At 37.3% G+C, this 20,761-nt stretch overlaps 1 protein-coding gene across 6 annotated transcripts in view; it reads right to left on the bottom strand.

Annotated features, from left to right (window-relative positions):
- MGAT5 (alpha-1,6-mannosylglycoprotein 6-beta-N-acetylglucosaminyltransferase) overlaps positions 1 to 20,761 on the bottom strand; it is a 109,008-nt gene that overhangs the window by 66,770 nt on the left and 21,477 nt on the right. For all 6 annotated transcript variants that reach the window (XM_015634692.3, XM_015634693.3, XM_015634689.3 and 3 more), the window contains 2 exons: positions 5,129 to 5,517; positions 991 to 1,158 (listed from right to left, as the gene is read on the bottom strand). In XM_015634692.3, the coding sequence (XP_015490178.1) occupies positions 991 to 1,158; positions 5,129 to 5,366 (406 nt within the window). In that variant the 5' untranslated portion in view covers positions 5,367 to 5,517. The remainder of the gene's footprint in view (positions 1 to 990; positions 1,159 to 5,128; positions 5,518 to 20,761) is intronic.

The following is a 20,761-nucleotide window of genomic DNA, read 5'->3' as shown; positions in this document are numbered from 1 at the left end:
TCAGATTTACCAAGACAAGGCAGACGGGGGGAGGGAAAAGTCTGTCTGACCAAGAGATAACATGACTTTAGCACCCTAGTACAGATAAATGAAGTTAGGACTGAGCAGCTGAGACCAACTCTGCTGCCACGCTGTCATCAGGCAATCACTTGCAAATCTGCTTGTCCTAGACTTATTCCAGGGGCATTTCCCTACCAAGGGCAGCATTTGCTTCTCTATTTTGAGAATTTCAGCAGGTAACACCCTCACAACAGAAATATTTATTTTTGCAGGAAACCCAAGGACAGGCAAGACACAGGAGCACAGTTATCAATTTATTTACCAAGTTGCTTTAACTCTTCTGCCCTGTTCTCTTTTTGGGACTGCAAAGAACATTGGACTTAGACTTTCCTATGAGTCAGGACTGCCAGTATCTGTTTCAACTTGGTGGCAGAACAAAACAATCCATTCATTGAAGACAAAATGAATGACTTCAAATGTCATCTCAAAACATGTTTTTATGTTAACTGAATGTACCAGGTAGGTGATCTCTCTGTGTCAAATCCTAGGGGCCATTAAACACGGCAGGGAAAGACATTTTTAAATCATGACCAACAAATACAATAAATGTTTTCTTTCAGTTAATAAGCAATAAAGTGCATATGGGTAGAATGGCAGAGCAGGTTGATACCAACTTAAATAGTTAGGCTTCAAGAGAAAAGATCAGTTTCATCATTCTAAAGTACAACCATTTAAACCATGAAACATCTGCTACAAATGGGACTATTTCATTTAGCAGAGATTTTGGTTTTCTAACATGTAAAAGTTACCACAGAAGAAAGATCTTCCAGTAAGCTTGGATTTCAGCTTGTCATTGATAATGGCTAGACTTTGAATTTTGTTTTCCATGACATTCCAAGAACCTAACACTGAAAAAATCGTGTTATGCCCAAGAGAGAAAAGGTTCAGATTAAACAGCCCATAAATAATTTTATTAATTACCATACACACCTGCTACATTAAGCTTTTCAGCTGCTCCTAAGATGGGAACAGAAGTGGTAGTATTGTTGGTCGAGTTTGCTCCTGTTCCATTAAGTACAAGATTTTCCACCTTGGACTCCAACTTCCCAATGCGCTGCAAGATATTATCCAACAGGACAGCAAGTGTCTTCTTCAAATCTGCAAATGAAAATGATAAGTTAAACTGCTTAATAATGTAGTGCACACTTGTCAGACAGAATCAGAAACCAGATCTATATATCTGTTATACATATATACATACATATACAAATATATACATATGTAAGCATACACACATTTTCTCAGCGCAAATCTTTGCCATTTCCAGCTCTATGCACTCATGTTTCTTACTTTGTTCAGCCCCAGATCCAAGCTTCCCTGGCCATGGAACTTGTCAGCCTGTCTGTTTCACAAAGCACACTGCACCTCATAGGTATCCACATCCAAGGTGAAATGTGAGCCATTACAGGAACAGAAAAATGCTTGCTTTTCAATGGCTTAAGTAATAAGAAGCTGCTAAAATAATAATGAGTCTAAACCTAAATCCATATTCAAGCACTATTAGAGGAACAGTCTGTTGCTACTCAGTCACCTGGGAATGAAAATCCCCTTCCCAAAATGGACAGCTTTGAGCCAGTATAAAAACCTTCTGCATCTCCTCCACGTAACCAGCTTCTGCACTGGCAAATTAAAAATAGGTAATGATTTAAAAAAAATAATAATTTAAGCTCAACCTTTCTTTTGTATTCATAAAACACCAAAAATCATGTTTCCTTTCTTCAGTCTGCTGGTGATTGTCTCTGCTTGGTCTGACACAGCACTTCCTTGGCATGGAAGGCAATGAACAATATCAGGAATTTGCATATCAAATGACAACACGGAAAGAGTCCTCTGATATTTTTTTCTCTTGCTTTTATTTTGTTCAGATTCCTTGAAGGAACACAAGACACTTTGGTAAGCTAAGAGAACTGAGGGCAAGAGGAGAAAACTAGACCACTATCAGTTTAAACTGTATAATTATAATGGCAACAAGCTAAAGAAGATGAAACTATTGTCCTTTGTTCATTTACCCTTGTAAAGATTAAAGAATGTGGTACAAGGAGTTTACGTGATTTTCCCATTTTATTACATAAAATAACTGCATGTGTTTTGGTATATTTTCTCTTTTACACAACTTTAGAATCAAGTAACATTCTGATCTAAAATAGAAAATGTTTCCATACATCTGAAGAGATTGCACTGTCTCTACATCAGTTGTATTTTTGCCACATTCACTCTGTGCTTTTTAAAACCCTTTTTCCCATGACTATCTCAATTCTTGTGCAAACAAGAGACTAAATAAGAAAATGCTATTACTTTAGAAAGCTTATAATTGTTTTCTCCAAACAAAAGGAGAATCATATTTATTCCATGGTGCCATAAAGAAAGCCTTTCTCATTATAACAGTGTTTTCCTTTGTCCTGTAAAGATCAGAAGGTGGAATCTGAAGCACCAGTCCACACATCTGGTCTATTTTAAAAAGGGTCTAGAATTTATTTAATGGCATAGTGTGCAGAAGAAAAGGAAACTCTGGACTTAACATGAACAAAACCATGGTACAGAAGAAAGAAAAAAATCTAGGAAAAAAAGGAGTAAAAATAATTCAGGAAACAGTGAGGAAGAAATGTAGCCTACATAAAAGCAGACACAGATCATAGATACAAAGGAGGTTCAAATTTATTATTGTTTAATTCTGATGTCAAAACACTGATAAGAGAGACACCTTGTCTCATCAAAAAGGCAAGTGGAGGCTAGTTTGGGAAGGGGAAGGCAGAAGCACAGATTCATAGAAATTTTGTAAAAGAACAGTTTACTGCTAAAAAAGAAAAATATAATATTCACTGTGTATATCTGAATTATAACTTTGGAAAGGAAAATGTTTGAACCACCTACCTGACAGGTGAATACACGGTAGAAAGAAAAAGTGAGAAAGTAAACAATCTGTGCAACCACAATTAAGGAAAAACTGAAAACCTTTCAGGTGGGTAAAAGCAGCCAAACCCAGTCAACATTAAATTTATTCTTGAACATGGAAATCACGACTGTGCTCACTTAAAGTAATCAGAAGATAACATTAAGAAAAATAAAAAGGCTAAATAAGCAAGAGCATTAAATTTCACAGAATATTGAAGAAACTTCTACCAATTATTATTAACATCAGCCATTAATGTGTTTATTTCTGAAGAGCTAACCTGATTATTTGCAAGCAACAAGTCATTTGGTGTGCCAAACAGGACAAATTATCTTATTAAGTAATTAACTTACCCACTTTCATAAACTGTTATTTAATATAGTGTTATTTACTCACCACAGTGCTTTTCCCAGAAATATTTTAAATAACTGCATTACCATTATTTTCCATCTTTCCAAATTACTTTGTTGAAAAGACCTGGCCAAACTTAAATTTTAAGTCTTTAATCTAAAAAATCTTAGCCATGGACTTGAAATTGCTACACCATTTCCCTGGCTTTCCCTTCACAGAAGTGTCACAAAGTTATTTCACCCGCTTCCAAATGCAGTTTAACTTCTCCTTGGGAACTTGACCAGTGTTTGGAGGAGAGTCAATTTATTCCCCAGCAGGATTTGGAACAGGAAATTAATGCCATAGGCAACCAGCTGCAGGGGAGCTTTTCCTATGGATATCCTGCATATGTATTAATGCAGGATATCCATATATCTTCAATATCTGGAGCCAGATTGTTTGGGGCTTGTTGAATATTTTCTTTCTCAATTTATCCACCATCAAGCACCCCTGTACAGTAACAGGACACTGGTAATGGCTGTACAGCAGATAAAGTTTTGTGTTGAGCCTAATCACACGATCCTCTAAGGATTTCTACTTGCTCAGAAATCCTCAAGCCAAATATTGATCTAGTACCACTCTGTTTTACTTGTGTAGCTTTGTAAGCTACAATTCTGGTATAGTTCAACATGCAGCCACAAATCTGGAGTTACAGAATAAGGGCAGGTTGTTATTTAAGCAACAAAGCAATTTAATTGTTAGCTATGCTGGGGATAATAATCTCAGGCTTACAGGCTAGCAAATGCACACCAACTCAAAAATTTGCTTTTTAGAGGAAAAAGGAGTGGTGACAGAAACAAGACACAGAGAAAACCTTCCAGCAGGATATTTTCACTGCAGGCACCAAAAAAGTATAGAGTAATAAGAAAAAACTAGAGGGAAAGTGCAGCTATTCTGTCTGTTGCATCCTAGTCTACATTCTTTGTCAAAGCACACAAAAACTATCCACTCAATTTCTTCAGAGCTGAATATTAAGATAATTATAAAAGAAAACAAATCTAAATGACTAATTAGCTTTTCAGACAGTCTGGAAGTGCATAGGTAAGTAGTAAAAAAAAGCGAGTCTAAAAACTGCTAAACAAGTAAGGTATATTATGTGATATTAATAGACTGAAGGGAACCACACCTAACCTGAAATTTGATTATATTTTTATTTTAGTAATATTTTTGGGTAATATGCTTCATTCTTTTCTGCTTGCTTTGTCTGAGACATGCACGATAACTTCACGCTCATGTACAAACTGGAAGAGAGTAAGCATTAAAACCTAGTGCCAAACAAAGCACTAAAACTCATGGAGTTTTCTGCCCTGAGGCAAATAGGATATACTTAAGCTTAATTTAAGCTTATTCCAGATAAAAAAACTTAAACATTAAGTAAATTGACTGAACAAAGACGTGAAACGGGAAAGAAGAAATAAATGTAACAGTCTCCATTTTATAACTAAGGCAAGTTTTTCCACAGGGAATTTCTTAGATCACAGAAACTAAAATTGAAAAGCCTCCCAACTTTCTCAAAAACACCAAAAAAGTTTTTTAAAACTGGGTTCTAACAAATAGCCTAAGGCATACTAGATAGAGAGATGTAATAAAAATTAGCAGACAGCTTCATTTCCAAGTGATTGGAATTGTACTATTTGCCTCACGTAAAAGGGAAGGCCATTTTCTGCATTTGAACAGAAAATGCACAGGGAAGTACTGCTAATTAAGCAGCTTTATGAAGCAAAATGTTTGGACAATTGAGGAAAAAGCCTTAATGAGATTATCAGATAATCCAGAGAACACACTCACCGTATGCTGTCACTGTCCCAACATAAGGCCCATCAACTACATTTTTATTTTCTTCAGCTAATGCTTTGATGTATCTTTTGCTGAGATCCAAAATTTGCTCACGCAGGACTGAACTGCTTTCATGTTGTGTTTGCTGCTGAATAGTAAAATGCAGAAGCATCATTCCCCAAATAAAACCAAAAGTCACCAGAAAAAAGCCAAGTTTCTGAGAGGACAGCTTCCATGGAGAGAATGCCATGATTCCAAACAGCTTCACACAGTCACTACAAAGGTTCCTAAAGCATGAAGCCAAACAGCAAGTTCATGGTCCAGGTATAAAAATATCACAGAGCAGGACTCAGTCTTATTCCAACTCCTTTGTCAACATATATCTGTGTTTCAGTTCCATCCTGTTGAAAGGAGAAAAAAGCATAGTTAGCACTATGAAACATGAAGTTTTTACCAGCCACACTATGTCCTCCCTCTAACTGGTACAAACCAGGAGCAGACAATATGCTTGCTTTATAAATGTTTAATTTGCATGTCTCATCATTGTACTGCGGTAGCCAGAGCAAAAAGAGGCTGAGAAAAGCACTGGAAAGACAACAAAGCAGGAGCGATGTGCCCGAGCAGGTGGAGAACACCTCACAGGATCTGGATCAAATTCCCTGCCTGAAGTGGTTTCTAAGCTGTATTTCAAAGTAAGGCTGCTGTTACATATTTATTTGTGTGTGTGTGTGTGTGTGTACACAAAACTTTGTGATATTGCCAGTGCAGCAATTTCAGACCATTCCAGTGTAATTCACTTCTCAGAAAACAAGTAATTTTAGCTGGCAGTGACACTGCTCGGAGTTCCTGGCAAGAGCTACAGCATATGGCTAGATAGGTGATCAGGAAATCAGACTCCCTCAGGGGTACAGAGGAAAGAAGAAATCTACATTATTTAAGCCAATACACACTCCTGGCTTCCACTGCAAGCAGTTGGGAGGCTGGAATGATGTCCTGCTCCTGTGTGGCCTCTGCTGTGCATAGTTACTCCTCATCCATAAAACATACTCCAACGAGGCTGCTCGTTGCTACTAAATTGAAAACACAAACTTCTGAATGCTGCAACATGTCTTCTATACAAGAACTAATATTCTCAGAGCTTTTCATACACAAGGGAGGAATAATTGTAATAAAGGTCTTCAAGATACAGAAGGATCAACTTTTCAAGGTAAACTCAATTATAAAACCTGGCATGAAGAATCCAAAGGCAAGAAATGGTCTGTGATGAGAGCTAGAGGCAGGGTCCTTAGCTTGAAGTCCAACTAGAAGAGGGGTAATTAAAAGGTAATTAAGTGTAACCTATCATGTTAGAACACAGATTTGGTAAAATGTTATCCTTTTAACTTCATAATGCTCCCAGACAGGATTAGAGAACATAATGTTCCTTTCCATTCTGTGCTTGCACAGATAATGCAGATGTTGCTCTGTTTTAATAGGATAATTACTCAGATCCCTGCTAGCAGCGCTCCCTGCTTGTTAAAATTCCCTATAGATCTTCTGCTTCCAGTTGAACCAGGAGTTCTGCAGCAGGACAAAAATACCTTTGGAGCACTTATCTTCAACGTGTCTTGAGTGTGCACATTTCACACATTGATTCAGATTGATTAAAGAAGTGAATGTGCATTATTTAAACTAAAGCAGGCAAGGCAGACACTGTCCTGTGCAATCACACTGCTAAAAGAACAATCTGCAGCCATCTCTTGCTTAAGGAGGAAAGGGGCAGAGAAATTAATTGCAAGTACAGTGAAAAACATCATAAAGCCCTCAAGCTGGCTTTTTTCACACTGAAAATGTCTCAGTTAAAAAAATGAACAGTCTCAAAAGAGAAAATGAAGGACTTTGTTTAATGCTGCTCTGCATAAATTCCAGTTAATTTTCCAAGAAATGGCAGGAAGGAATTTTACTTCTTTCTGTTTAACTATAGTTTCAAGATATTTTTGGTCTGACTATATAGCAGAATATTGTTGCTCCATTTAAAGCTGCAAGTTTTACTATTCTTTTGCAATACTGGGTGCAATAAAATATGGAAAATTCCATTGTCTAAAACTATACCACTACTTTAAAAACAAATCGAGTATATTCAAGATAAACTCCCTCAGTGACTTAATTTCAAGTAAGCACTTGTAAGACAGCAGCCTCTACAGCAATAAGATGTGTGGTTAAATGGTCAATATTTCTTCCTCAATTATCACTTGTCTGTGAAGCAGAAAACACTAAATAAGAAAGTAAACCTATCACCACCATATTTTAACAGACAAGTGCTAATGATTGTTTATGACTAGTTGTTTAGGGGGGAAAAAAACCAAAACCCTGAACATAATTAACATTAAAACCAGCAATTAAAAATGCAAGTATTTCACACTCTTCCTTTTAAAGTTCTAGAACAGAAAGAAAGATGGTATAAGAAACAGCATAATGACACTGAACTATGAGAATGATCTCCTTAATGAGGTGCTGACTTTTCTGTTCTATTTATCAACAGAAAAATAAATCTTAAATCCACTTAAAAATTCTAAGAAGGTAGATGGCAAATATTAAACTTTTCCCATAAGAAAGGACTAAAATTCATTGACAGCTGGAAGAATGGTCCCTCTATTTCAATAAACAAACAAACAAAAAACCCCAAACCCAAATATAAAAAACCAATAAGCCCTATTTTTCCTCAAGCAATTCCAGTGGCCAGCAACTTGATGAGCACCCAAGAACACGTACTTAACTAATTAACTTTACAGCACTGCTGGTGGCCATGGAGGTTTATGAAGTGCACAGCAGAATCCCTGTGGTCCCCTGAGCTTCCACAGACAGCTGCACTGATTTTGGTATATATTTAATCCCAGATTTGACAGCTGTCAAGCACTGCAACACTACTATTCCCCAGTAAATGATTACCACAGACCTATAACGAGTCATTATTCAGTACCTAAGTGGGCAGTGGACAGAAGATATCAAGGGGTGATGTGGAATGCATGAAGACAGCAGCACAGAAATGTCTCTGTGTATTTCTGTTTTGACAGGAAATTAATAACTGAGCTGAGCAAGAGCTGAAGCAATAAACACACATTGGTCTGCTGTAATCACTGATGGATTTTGACTTTTATCTCTCTGGCCATACCAAATAAGACACCCCGAAACTTCAGGTGGTAGTGTATTTCCCTTATTCTCCTGCACATCTAATAAATGTTCCAAAGGAGGAAATCCTGTTAATTACTAATGCTTTTTCCTAGTCTAGTCTCCAAATGCACATATCTAAAGAGGATATGGACACCCATTTCTGTTTGTGCCTCTAAAGAATGACAGGTGCTTTTTTTTGTACCCACTCCCCACCCCTTTTTTAAACTTTGGAAAGATGTGGTCCCATTCATCAGACATCTCTTGAAGTAATTCCAGCACTCTCTGTAAACTGGATGTTATAGTTGTGAGTTTGTTTGTGAAACTTTTAGGAAGATAATTCTTCCTGACTTAGATCAGTTGATGTACATAAACTAAACACCAAGTGTGAAAAACAGGATGAAAAGATACACGAGGGCAAGAACACCTCTAAGAAACAGCATCTTTGTTATGTTCTTTCTCAAATTCAACTCTAACCAGCCAAAATCCCACCACAACTGAAACAACATTCTGTGGGGTGGTAGGCAAGTATTTGGGGTTTTTTGGGTTGTTTCTAAACAGACTAGTTACAACTTCTGTAAAAAATGTACCACAATTTACAACTCAACAGTCCCTACCCTGAACAAAAATGATTCACATATTTATTTGAAAAAGGGCTATCCTTCCACCCATTTACACAAGCATAAGAAATTTAAAATACTAGAAGTACTATTATACAGCTTCATTAGAAACAGCTTTTTTCTGTTCTGGATTTAATAAACTCCTGTTCAACAGCTGGTCATTCACTAGTTAGAGAGGATAACATTACCATGCTGATGTCATTGCTACAAAAGAAACCTCATGCTATCAAGAATCAGCTCAGATAAGCACCCTAATTAAAGTGATCTGTACATTAGGGGTGCAAACCACATATCTCTCAGCATTTTAAGATTTAACTTTTTTTTTTTAATGTGTAAAATAAAGTACAAACAGTTCATCTTCATGTGAACAGATTTTGGTGACACATATCCACATATTCCTCTTCACTTTTTAAGAAGGAGAATTAATCATCTACAAGAGATTAAGCAAAGTCTCTTTATAAGTATGTACATATACACAGCTTGATATTCTCTGTCCAATCTGTACCTATATTAGAAATGGTACTTAGGGTAAGCTTGGAACACCAGTATCCTCAGGATACTCAGGATTAAATCAGGATACTCAGGATTAAACTCTTCATCAGTTGAATGCACCATTCATCAGCAGCTACACAGTTCTAAAACCTTAATTATCTGTAGCCAAAGCAGAAGCTTTTGCACCATTAAAAACAGCACCTTGAGTGGTATTTAATTATTAGTCTGTTATAAACTCAAACATAGGCAACCTGACACATCATGACTAGTAAACAGTGTATATGTATTTTTGTACCATGTAGCTCAGTAAAAATAGTATTGCCACTGCTAGGAGAAGGCCTGCATTCCAATGCCAAATGTGCAAGTCCCAAATTCTGGCCTCTTATGCTTAAGAAATTATTCTAGAAATAACTGTATGAGCTAGAGCTGGGTACCAGGTGCCTCTTGTTACAGCAAACAGCTCAGATATGAGATAAGAACCAAAGGCTGGAAAATACAGGTTGAAAGGAGAGGCCTCAAAATTGACTTACTCAGTGATGGTCAAATTACCAGTCAATGATGAGATGCAACCTTGAATTTTGGAAAAAAACTTGCTTTTCTTTTAACAGCAGCAAAAGCTGAAAAGGAGGCATAGTACTGCTTAGCAACAAGAAAAGGTACCTGTGACAGGCCCATCAGCGCTAAATCCATGGCACCAGCTCTGTGGTATCCTCTGCTCACAATTTATAATGAAACTTTTACAGACTAATTGCTTTGACTAGGCAGTGGTAATGACCAGGAGTGAGTAAAACTCAGCCTTTAGTAACATGTACTGTCAATGAACACCAATCTACCCAAGTTCTGTTACAAAGTTTAAAGCTGGTTTTAAACTGCTTTGTTTCATCAGCCTTCTAAACTTTCAGTCACAGCAATCTCTCATTCTCCTGTTACAAATATCCATCCAGACACAAGCAATGTGTGTTCAGATGCAGCCTCATGCCACCCTGCCTGACCCTGCAGTTATTGTACCACAACCAGCTCCAAGAGGTGCTCTTTAACCCCTCCCCTCAGGATCCTAATGAAAATACTGACTTATTTTCCAGATTGTTTCCTAAAGAGGGCAAACTGCCCTTCTGTTTGCAACTGTTTGATTTTGTTAGAACAAGTTGTTGCAGACCAGCCAAGGACATACACCAAGATGTGAACCTCCTCTAGTCTTACCAAGGGCACTCTAACCTAAAAGCTGTCAATAATTCAAGTGTGAAGCCAGTGGGCTGCCAGCATACCAGAACTACAGCCAGAATACACAGGGTGAGCAAAAACACCTGCCCCTATCCCAGATCTCCTCTGCTAAGGGATGCCAGAAGTCAGGCTTCACGCAGAAACTGATGCAATATATCCTAAAAGGGATAAGGAATCCTCTGAAACCTCTTTTCGAGGAGTAATGAGTCCAAACTGGGAGTGCTACGTTTTAAGAGTTTAAGCCAGACAAACTTCCAGTACACAAAAACTAGAATTCCAGGCTAATGTTAACCACAGCCTCCTACTGCAGCTGTATTGCCTAAACAGATGTGCACTATACCCCAACCAAATGCAAATGAATGGATTTCCTGGTATTGCAGTTGTTTATTCCTGCAGGGATATCCCAGCAGATGTCCCACCCCAGTTGGCCAGTCAGTCTGTGTTCTGAAACATTGCAGTCCATGCTGTGATTGTGAGATGCTGGCTTCCCTCAGTCCCTTTGGAGGCTCAATCTACCTTCCCTTTTTTCAAACCACAGCATTAACAACGATAAGTTACAGCCTCCTACTTAATGCAGGCAAGTGAAAGCAAAGAACAGTCACATGCTGTGTTGGTAGAAGATAAGAAAGGATCAGAGAAGAGGAAAAGAAGCCTGATTTCTGATAAGATTACTTGCATTTAGACACGATGCGTGCTCATACCATTGTCAAGTGCCTTTGTACCACACACATTTTGACTCCAGTACTGACACTGCAATTAATTAACATACATTTAGGGAACATACTCCACTAACATTGAACTATCCACACATCTAAACAAAACTTGGGGGCCTCAGTTACACTGAGTGCTCAGAAGCAATTTAGCTGCTGTTTAGCCACTGACCACATCAAATTTATAAAGCAGAGATCAGACAGCAGGACGAGCAAAGGCTGAATCCACACCTGCTTAGGGTGCCAAGGGCTGTATCCTGCTTGAGTGGATCACAGAAACAAAAGAACATTCATTTTGATAGGCCAAATCATAAATTTTAAGCCAATTCAAAACAGTGTTGCTAATACTAAAATAAACTTCCTTTATTTAGTTGTGATCAGTCCAATAAATGGCAGAAGTCTGATGAAAAGCTGATAGAAGGTCCTGGAAGAAGTAGAAGCATGCCAGCAAAGCTGATAATACCAGCTCAGATCTGCAAGTCCTAAGTTTAGGTGAGGGCTTCCAAGCAGTTGAAGCCGTACATATTCCCTACACAGGCTCACAGACTCTTCAGGAAGAAGCTGAAAAAATCATGCAACTATACCAGATTTATGCACACTTTTGCTAACTACACATTTTATAATTTATGTTCCTTAATATAGAAAATAAATGCATGAAGCCATTTCCCTTAACTGTATTACGGAGTCTTAGTTTTGCTGTTCCTTCTGCTGCTCAATTTTATTTTCAGCAATGTTTCTGCCAACCCATTCTCTTCTGCTAGCTGACAGATGTCACTGTGTCTTCTCGCTCACCACCCCTCTACAGCTGATGTGGCACCATGTACTGTGCCTGAAGTGGCAATTTGGGATGTAATCCCATGAACTGAGAAAAGCAAAACAACGCTGGGTCACAACAGAAGCAGCAGGACAGATGGACTGAAGGAGAGTAAGAGTATAAATACTCCAGGTTTGGGAGTCATGTTTGCTTTTTTGCATGTAGTACAAATTGGCAGGAGGTGGTGGGATGAAAGTTGAAGGAAGGGAAAGCAGTCTCTGATAAGGTGCCATAAAAACAAGTAAACTTTTATCTCGAGCAAGCAGCTTGCCTTCACTTTCAAAAATAAATTCCCCCACTTAGAAACAATTTGGGTGGCATCCCACCTTAATTCCCCCGTGTGGGTCTGTGCTTTCACAGAGCTGAAACACTGAAGTGTTTCGAATTTTCTACCTAGCACATCACCTGCTGTAGCTCAGTCCTACAAAAATTAAACCATCTGATGTTCTTCCTTTCATGCAGTTTGCTTACTGTGATATTTCAGGGAGGAAAAGGAAAGAACAGATAAGGGGGAAAAGGATTAGAGGGAAATCCATAAGGGAAAATCCTTGTGGTACATACGCTGTTTACTGATTAGAAACACTCCAGGCAATGCATTTAAGAACCTAATCACAAACCAACCTGATCTTCTTTCAATAAACTGAACGAATGTTAGGACTAGGAATAGGACTTCAATGAAGTTCAGAAAATCAGAAATGTTCCTGACCTTGAACAGGCAAAAGAAGTGTACATTTTTACAGCTATTTACAGTCAAAGGACAGAGAATATTAATAACCTTCGTCTTGCTGCTGCATTAAAACCACATGCCCAAAATAGCATTTTCTCACTGAAAAGAACATTTTGGAATGTCAGCATGCTGACTGAGAGATTAGGAAATAGTTTTTGGGGGTTTTTTTCTGGGTTTTGGTTATTTTTTGGGTTTTTTTCCAAGAAAGTAACTTACAGAGCCTGAGAGCCCCAGTTAACATCTACAAAATCCCTAAAACCAGTGAAAAAAGTGCCCATGAGACAGGTTTTCATGGCTTCAAGAGTCCCTGAAGCCCACTGCACAAACCTTTAAGCTACTTCATTAATTTTTATGAGTTTTAAAAATAGGACTCATGGCCAGTAAGTTTTATCATATTTCTACTATGCATAAAGTACATATATTTTTCTCTTCCCCTTGCAACTCCCCTCAGTGAAAGGCTAATATTTGACATTCTGTTATGTCATTCTCAATTTTACATTTGACATTTGCCCTCTGAAGGACAAAACCATGGCACCTGCAGAGAAGCAGGGCCTCACCCTTTTCAGATCACCTGGATGATCTCCAGATTCATGAGCAAAACATTCTCAGTTCCTACACAGCAACCCTGGGTTCTGGTAATGCTCTCCCACTTCTTTTGGGCACAGGGGATCTGTGGCAGCAAGAGCTGCAAGCATTGCTATGAACTTAGCCAGAAAACTTTATTTAGTTTTAATGAATAATAAAAATTAACTTCAGTTTATTAGCAAAGCAACCAAATTATGAGGCACTCCAAGAATGACTAAGTTTATTATATAGAAATCAGATCCATTAGCTCATTTCTTGCATCAAGCTGATACTCCAGGCTCCAATCTCACTCACTGCTATTAACCACAAATCAGCCTGTTACATCACATCTTGTGGTCTGTCCAAGAGGAAAAACAAGCAACTCTCAACAGGAGCTCTGTCCAACTCTCAGAGGAAAGTCAAAACCTTCTTTGTATTCAACAAGAAAGCTCTCATCAATGTGGATGCCCAGCTATCATCCGCTATCAAATCCACACATTAAATGTGGTCTTCAGCCATTGTGCTGGACCCCAGACAGCCAGCCAAAAATAAATAAAGGTTACTTAAAAACCAAAAATTAATTAAAAAAATTAAATTGAGTTAAAGTTAAATTAAATTAATAAAAAAAAAAGTTATTAAAGGAAAGATCCAAGCATGTTCATACTCAAAATACTCACTACAACTTACTGAAAAAGTTTTTGAAAAAGAGAAAACAAAGAATGTAAATACACCTGTGTAAAAGATTTAACCTTCTTGAATTTTTTACCATTTGCTAGGAACTGTAGATAATCAAAACAAAAATAAATTCTCATTAAATTTGGTTTAAATTAATTGTTGCTACAGGATTCTACACACAAACTTTTTGCAAAGGCCAAACACCAAAGGAAAAGACAACAAAGTCATATTAAAATAGAGGAAAAAATAAATCTATATAAATAAATAAATATTTATAATATATAAATATATAGAATTTTTTTATGTGCATGCCATTAAGCAACTGCGTATCAGATCACAGGGAGGACAAAAAAATAAACAGCTAAGCTGAACATTAAATAAGTTTTCAGAAATATTTATCTTTTTATTGCTTTAGAATTTCTTGAACTTGGGTCAAAGTATAACATTTCTTCCAATGGATTTGTTCTTGGCAAGCACGTTGAACACATTCCAGCTTATGTGGCTAGACAAATGGCTGAAAGTACAAGCTGCATCTCGAGAGAACAAAATTTAATGGAATTAAAATTTCAACACTGTCACCTGTTTGGAAGCAACAGTGCTGCTGATTATTCTATCACTCTGCATTTAAGACCTTTTCTTTATTATTGAAAGGATGAAATTGTAATTTGTAACCTAATTCAAAAGTTAGTAGGGCAGCAGAACATTTTAACCTCTTTCCTGCATATATCCTGTTGCTTAACACTGGTATTTTTTCAACAGCTGATACCACCAAAGATTAGAGAAGCACTTTTAATTGAAATGAAAGAATGAAAACTGCCAATATTTCTTATTTCCCTTTGTAAGGAGCAACAATCTGTCACACAGAGATGTCAAAATATTTAAAGGGACATACATGAAGTTCTGTACATCTGCAGTGAAGCCCTGTTAGAAACCTCAGTCAAAGAAAGAAGAAAGAACTTTAGAGCACAGGGCTTGAAAGTAATGCTAGAGGAAATATTAGACAAAAGTTTCACTGTCTACACAGTTTGGATCCATTCAGCCATAAGAAAACAGTAATAACACGAGCCTTCACGCAAAACCTCTGATGATTCTCATGATTCACATGATTCTCACAATGCTGTTAAGAATTTTAAAGCTTTGTGAGAAAATACAACAAACACTGAACGATGTGACTGTGACCCCAACAGAATTTTCCAAAGACAGCCAGGTGAGGACAAGCATAACCACGTTCTATCCTGTCACTGAGTGTAACCACTGCACTGCTGGCAGGGCATCAGCTTTCCAGTCATTGTTAGATCTGCAGGATCTAATAAACTACACAAGTTTCCTCTGCAAACCAATGAGCTGCACTTGGTTTATCACGGGGCACAACTTCTGAACTATTTTGAGGAGGTGGAAAACAGCCTCCCCTCTTTCAGCATCCCTAGACAGCTGTAGAACAACTTGTACTGGCAAACTCTGAGGAATAGCTTTGTTTCAGCTGTAGCTCTTACAAACTAAATGGGGAAAAAAGAAAGAAGTGACGTGTAGAAAACAGCCGGCACAGGCAGCATAAGGAAAATGAATTAGTAATAGGACTTTGTGGTTTTGCTCCAGACTACTGCTAGGTAGGGAGAGGCAGGACAACACATAACCCCACCACCACAATAAAAATAATGTGAAAATGTCCTACCAAGCAGCACAGGTTTCTGATCTGGTATTTCACAAAACACAATACTAAAGGATGCATACAGAACCCCCTAAGCTCTCCCCATTGCTTACATCCCATCATTAAACAACAAAATCCCTCCTTTTAGCCTCTCTCGCTCCCAGGTTTTCAGGTTCTCTAGATAGTGATAAGCTACTGCTTGAAAAAGCTATTTCATCTGCTGGTTCTGGTCCACAGTGCAGTAATGGTTTGGATAATGAACTTTCTTTAATGCCTCAGTGCTTTTTATAAATAATCAATCCTAATTACTAGAAAGGCCTCCTTCCCAAAGCATGCTTTGTTGAAGCTATTATCAATACTCCCATTCAAGGTTTGGTATAAAAAGTAGCTTAATTTTCAGTGCTGAAAGCAAACCATTATTCCCCCTGCAATGCAGTTTCAAAAGAAATGTACGTTAACATCTTGGAAAATTTAATTATTTACAATATTGAATGCACCAGTAGTCATGAGCTTCCTCTTCCTTCTCCAAGGTTCTAGGTAAACTCAAATAACAAAGTTGTCCTTATGAAAATCAGAAAATAAAGCTTGAGGTCCGTCTTTACTAGACATAGAATCACAGCTTAGGTCTTGAAATCTCTACATAAGTGAGCAAATACCACAGCAGAGCAGGAGCACTTCTGCAAAAGAACCTGATAAGTTTTGAGGACATGACATTCACACTAAAAGTGTTTCAGCTCAGAGGTGTGGGTGTCAGTACTGGGAGGGCAGTGCTGTGGATTATATCTAATCTGGCTTTAAAGAATAAATACCAACAGTTTGAGGATACCACTTGCGTTCCTGGAATATTTTCATTACAGAGCAACTCAGTTTGTGGTGTCCAAGAGTACTCCATTATGTATGTATATACATAATATACATAACAATACATATATATACCTATCTCAAAGTGTTATTTGTGGGTTACCAAAACACTTCCAAAAGCATGTCTCATGCAAACCCATGTTTGAGCACATGTTAAAATTCTCTGAGCTACAACTCATTTGTGTCATATACAGGTATGAAGAAAATTGCCAAGTAAGTAAATGCATAAATAAATTGCCTGTAGTTATTCTCTCAAGTAGCATAATGCAATTTGTAATTTTAATGGTCAAAAAGACAAAACCCCTATCACTTCCTTTACATGCATTTTAGTTATAGATCAGCACACAATTCCAGATTTACTAAGAACACACTTGAAAATAGTTCAGCTCATGCATGAGATTTAACTTTATCCGAAAGGGTTTATTCATTTCCTGCAGCTCTGTAACCTGCTAAGGCTGCCCACACCACGTGTTCTTCCTTTTACAGTCCCCAAACCTTTGCAACAAAATACTGCAAAGATGAATACCAATCCAGTTTTCTACATTTTACTTTTTTCCACCTCTTCTACTTTTTTTCTTATTCCCTGTCTTCCCTCACTGTGGAAGCAGAAGCTTTCTCAGCCAGCTACTGATTCACAGAAAGCTTGTAGAAATTTCATCACCAGTTTGACTGAAATTCCAACAGGAATTGGAAGTATGAAGGACAAAACTGGGTGACTGAAAGAGTCTTGTTTCATTGGGAAATCACAATAGAATAAAATCAAAGTGGGAGAAATTTTGTATTCCTGCATTCTAGATGCAACAGATTACAGATAAATAGTATTATCAATAGGAAAGCAGAACTAAGCTCTTCCTTTTAATTGTGAGCAAGAGCTTGCAAATGGCATCTGCATTTAACTGATGCAGTAAGAGAAAATTTCAGAATAGCAGATAGGAGAAGAAAGTTGTAGAGAAAACAATATGTAAGCTTGAAAATCTGATGAGTGGGGAAACCACTGTAAGAAACACAAGGTATTAAGCTGGTAAAGAAATTGAAAGATGAGGAAGGGGAAAGAAAGAAAAAATTCCCTGAGTGAGATGAGGTAAGAAAACATCTAAATGCAAGTCTAAGAGAGTAAAGGAAATGAATGTTAAGCAGATGAAAAGATACTAAAGAGAGCAGCCTGACTGACAATGCACAAACTGAATGGCTGAATACACCAGGTCAAGCGAGACCAAGGAAACACAGAACATGAAATAATGCTAAATCAACATGCTGAGTGACTTGCCAACAGACACAAAGGCGACCACAGGTGCAAGTAGCAAAGCATAACTAATATGTTTCCATACACAAATAGGACTTTAGCTACTGATAGAGGAAACAGTTTGCTTGTCAAAAGTTATTGCTTCAGCTGCTAAAAGTTCCATCTTGAGTGGGAAACAGGTGGAGCTTTATGAGGAAGTCACAGAGACTAGAACTTCCTATATCAATACCTTCCTTAAATAAAATATTTAAGATAATGGGAAAGTTGTTCAGAACTATTCCTCAGTATTATCATTAGTCTTATCAATATCAAAAAATTAACTTCTCATGGGGTCAGCTCTCTATGTAATTTATCTTTCAATCACTTGCATCGATTCAAACCATAAGGATCTGGTTCTTAGTAAATAGGGTTTGCTCCACCACACGTATATACATTCACGAGTATAATAATTTCTACAGCTTTCAGTAGTCCTCAGGGATAAAATGTAACATTATCTTTGCATAAAACATTATGGGTCTATGTAAATGTTGCTTCATAGGCAGTAAAAGGATTCTGGAGACAGACAGTAACAGGAAACAAAACCACAGACATTGCAAGAACATATTCAAGATTTACGTGCAGGATGATGAAAATATTTGGTATAAATTACATATTAAGCATCTATGTTTCAAGATTTCCAAGGTCTAGGGTTCCATTAATTACTTATTTAAATTAGTGAACATCATTCCTTGTGGTCAGTGACAATTCAGAGTAACACTTTCAAATGTTCCAAACCAGCCACTCTCTTTAACCTATTTCACACACAGAGTCACATAGGAAAGATACTCAGAAACACCACATACCACACAGCTAACCACAGATGACAGAAGAGACATAACTAAACATCCTTTATAGACTCTGGCAATTTCCATTAGTTCCTCCACATTTATTCTGAGAATAAATTCCCCTCAATGCCCCAACAATGCATAATTAATTACATTTATTGACAGTGAGGTTAGAACACTAGTCAAGTGTCATCATATTAAATATTGCACAAGAGTGTCACGAGGCTTTTTTTGATACTATGAAATCTGAAGATGTCCAAAAAAGATGTTTTTAAACCCACCCTTGTGCAGAGCTCTTTGCAGGAGTCAGCTGGAAGCTCAGTGTCTGTTACTAGCACAACACCACCTCCCAGCCCAAGTACTCCCTCCAAAAATCAGGCTTTAAAATTGTATTTTGCTAACAACAGAATAGGTTTCCTGAAGGTTGGTAAACACGCTTCATCACCTGCAGCCACGCTGTAGATCTTGCACTGGGAATCCATGTTTAAACAGGTGGCTGCGTAGTGAGTGGCAAGCAAAGGAACACTCCCTTGCATAACACCCTTTTTGCATTTTTATATAAGCACAAGCCAAGAAGCACATACTGCTAGAGAACAGAACGATTTTGCTGCATATCAGATTTTTCAAATCTGGTAAGATTTACTTAATCAAGTATGATTTGAATATCTCGTCTTGCTCTTCTTTCCCCTTTGCTTATATGCCATCTAAACTTCAAACTCCAAATCCAACCAAAGAATGACCCACCAAGGCAGAGTTCTGTAGGAGCAGCAATTCCCATTATTTACTTTTTAAGTATTATAATGCACTAAAGGCAAAACTTCATTAGAAAAAAATATCTCATTTTTCCCTGAAGGTCAACCACTTCTGAGTCAACTCTCAACAGCCAAATAAGAAGAGTTGCATCACTTTAGAATAATAAATCCAGTGGGGCAAAAAAATCAATACACAGCATTTTATTGTGTATGTGTATATAGTGATTAAAGAAAAAACTCCATACAGGACTTCTTGCAAAATCTGCTCTACAAAATTACAGAAGAAAACCATCTTTCAGACTGTGTGGTAATGAAAGGACAAAAAGGTAGATTGGCATTTTTGCCCACTTAAGTCAACATTTCTATCTTTTTAGATGATAGGGAGAAGGAAGGAGTTTGAAGGACAAAGCAGGAACCACAAATAACCCAGATCTAACATTAGCAGTGGGTGAGAGATAAATGCCTAAGAAGTTTTATGAGCAAAACTGAAGTGACATTGCGAACACTGCAAGCAAATAAACATCAGGAAGATTAAAAATGCAAGCAAGCAAGACTTAGAGAAATGTCAGCAAAACCACCAGCAAAAACCTCCCCACACTCCAGCCAATTCCAAGGAAGTAATTTTTAAAGAACAAGAGCAGAGAGTTTTTCCCTTTCAAAAACAGGAAGGCATCATGACATCCCACAATTTTTATTCAAGAACCTTGACAGGAATTCATTTTTAAACTTAGCGTTGCATAACTAAAAATAAATAGTCTTCCACTGAATTAAATTTATTTTAAATAAAAATATATTCACTAACATCTTCTATTCTTCCTCCTTCACTGAAGTTTTTTTTTTTTTTATTGCAATATGACAAAAAGGTTTTGAAACCTCAGGTTTGGAAGAAATATTAAATTAAATACCTGTTGTGCAATTTTTCATGAAAAGCAAAAAATGGCACCAGCTAAAACAGAGTAAAACAAAACCCAAACAAAAAAAGAGAATTGATTGAAGAAGTAGCAATCCCAAGTTTTCAACAAAACACATTGCCTTATGTGCATTTACATCAAAATCAGAATTAAAAGAAAATTAAATTTTTAAGAAGGTAAGGCTGATTACAAATTCCAGTGACACAGACAATATATTCATCTCCATTAGACCTAAGCTTTCAATTAAAGCAGGAGGGAAAAACTAGCTTGTACAGCAGTTAAGGGCTAAATTGTCAAGAGGTTTTAAGTCAATATAGAAAATGAAATTACAAGGGCACACCACAACTCAAGAAACACATATGTGCGAAATAATAAACTAGAAATGCAATTCCTGTGAATCACAAAAGGCCCACAGTTGTGACCATATTTTTCACAA

Source organism: Parus major, chromosome 7 (genome assembly GCF_001522545.3).
Source record: "Parus major isolate Abel chromosome 7, Parus_major1.1, whole genome shotgun sequence".
NCBI lineage: Eukaryota > Metazoa > Chordata > Aves > Passeriformes > Paridae > Parus > Parus major.
Note: the sequence above shows the minus strand (reverse complement) of the source record. Positions and strands in the feature narration are given on the sequence as shown.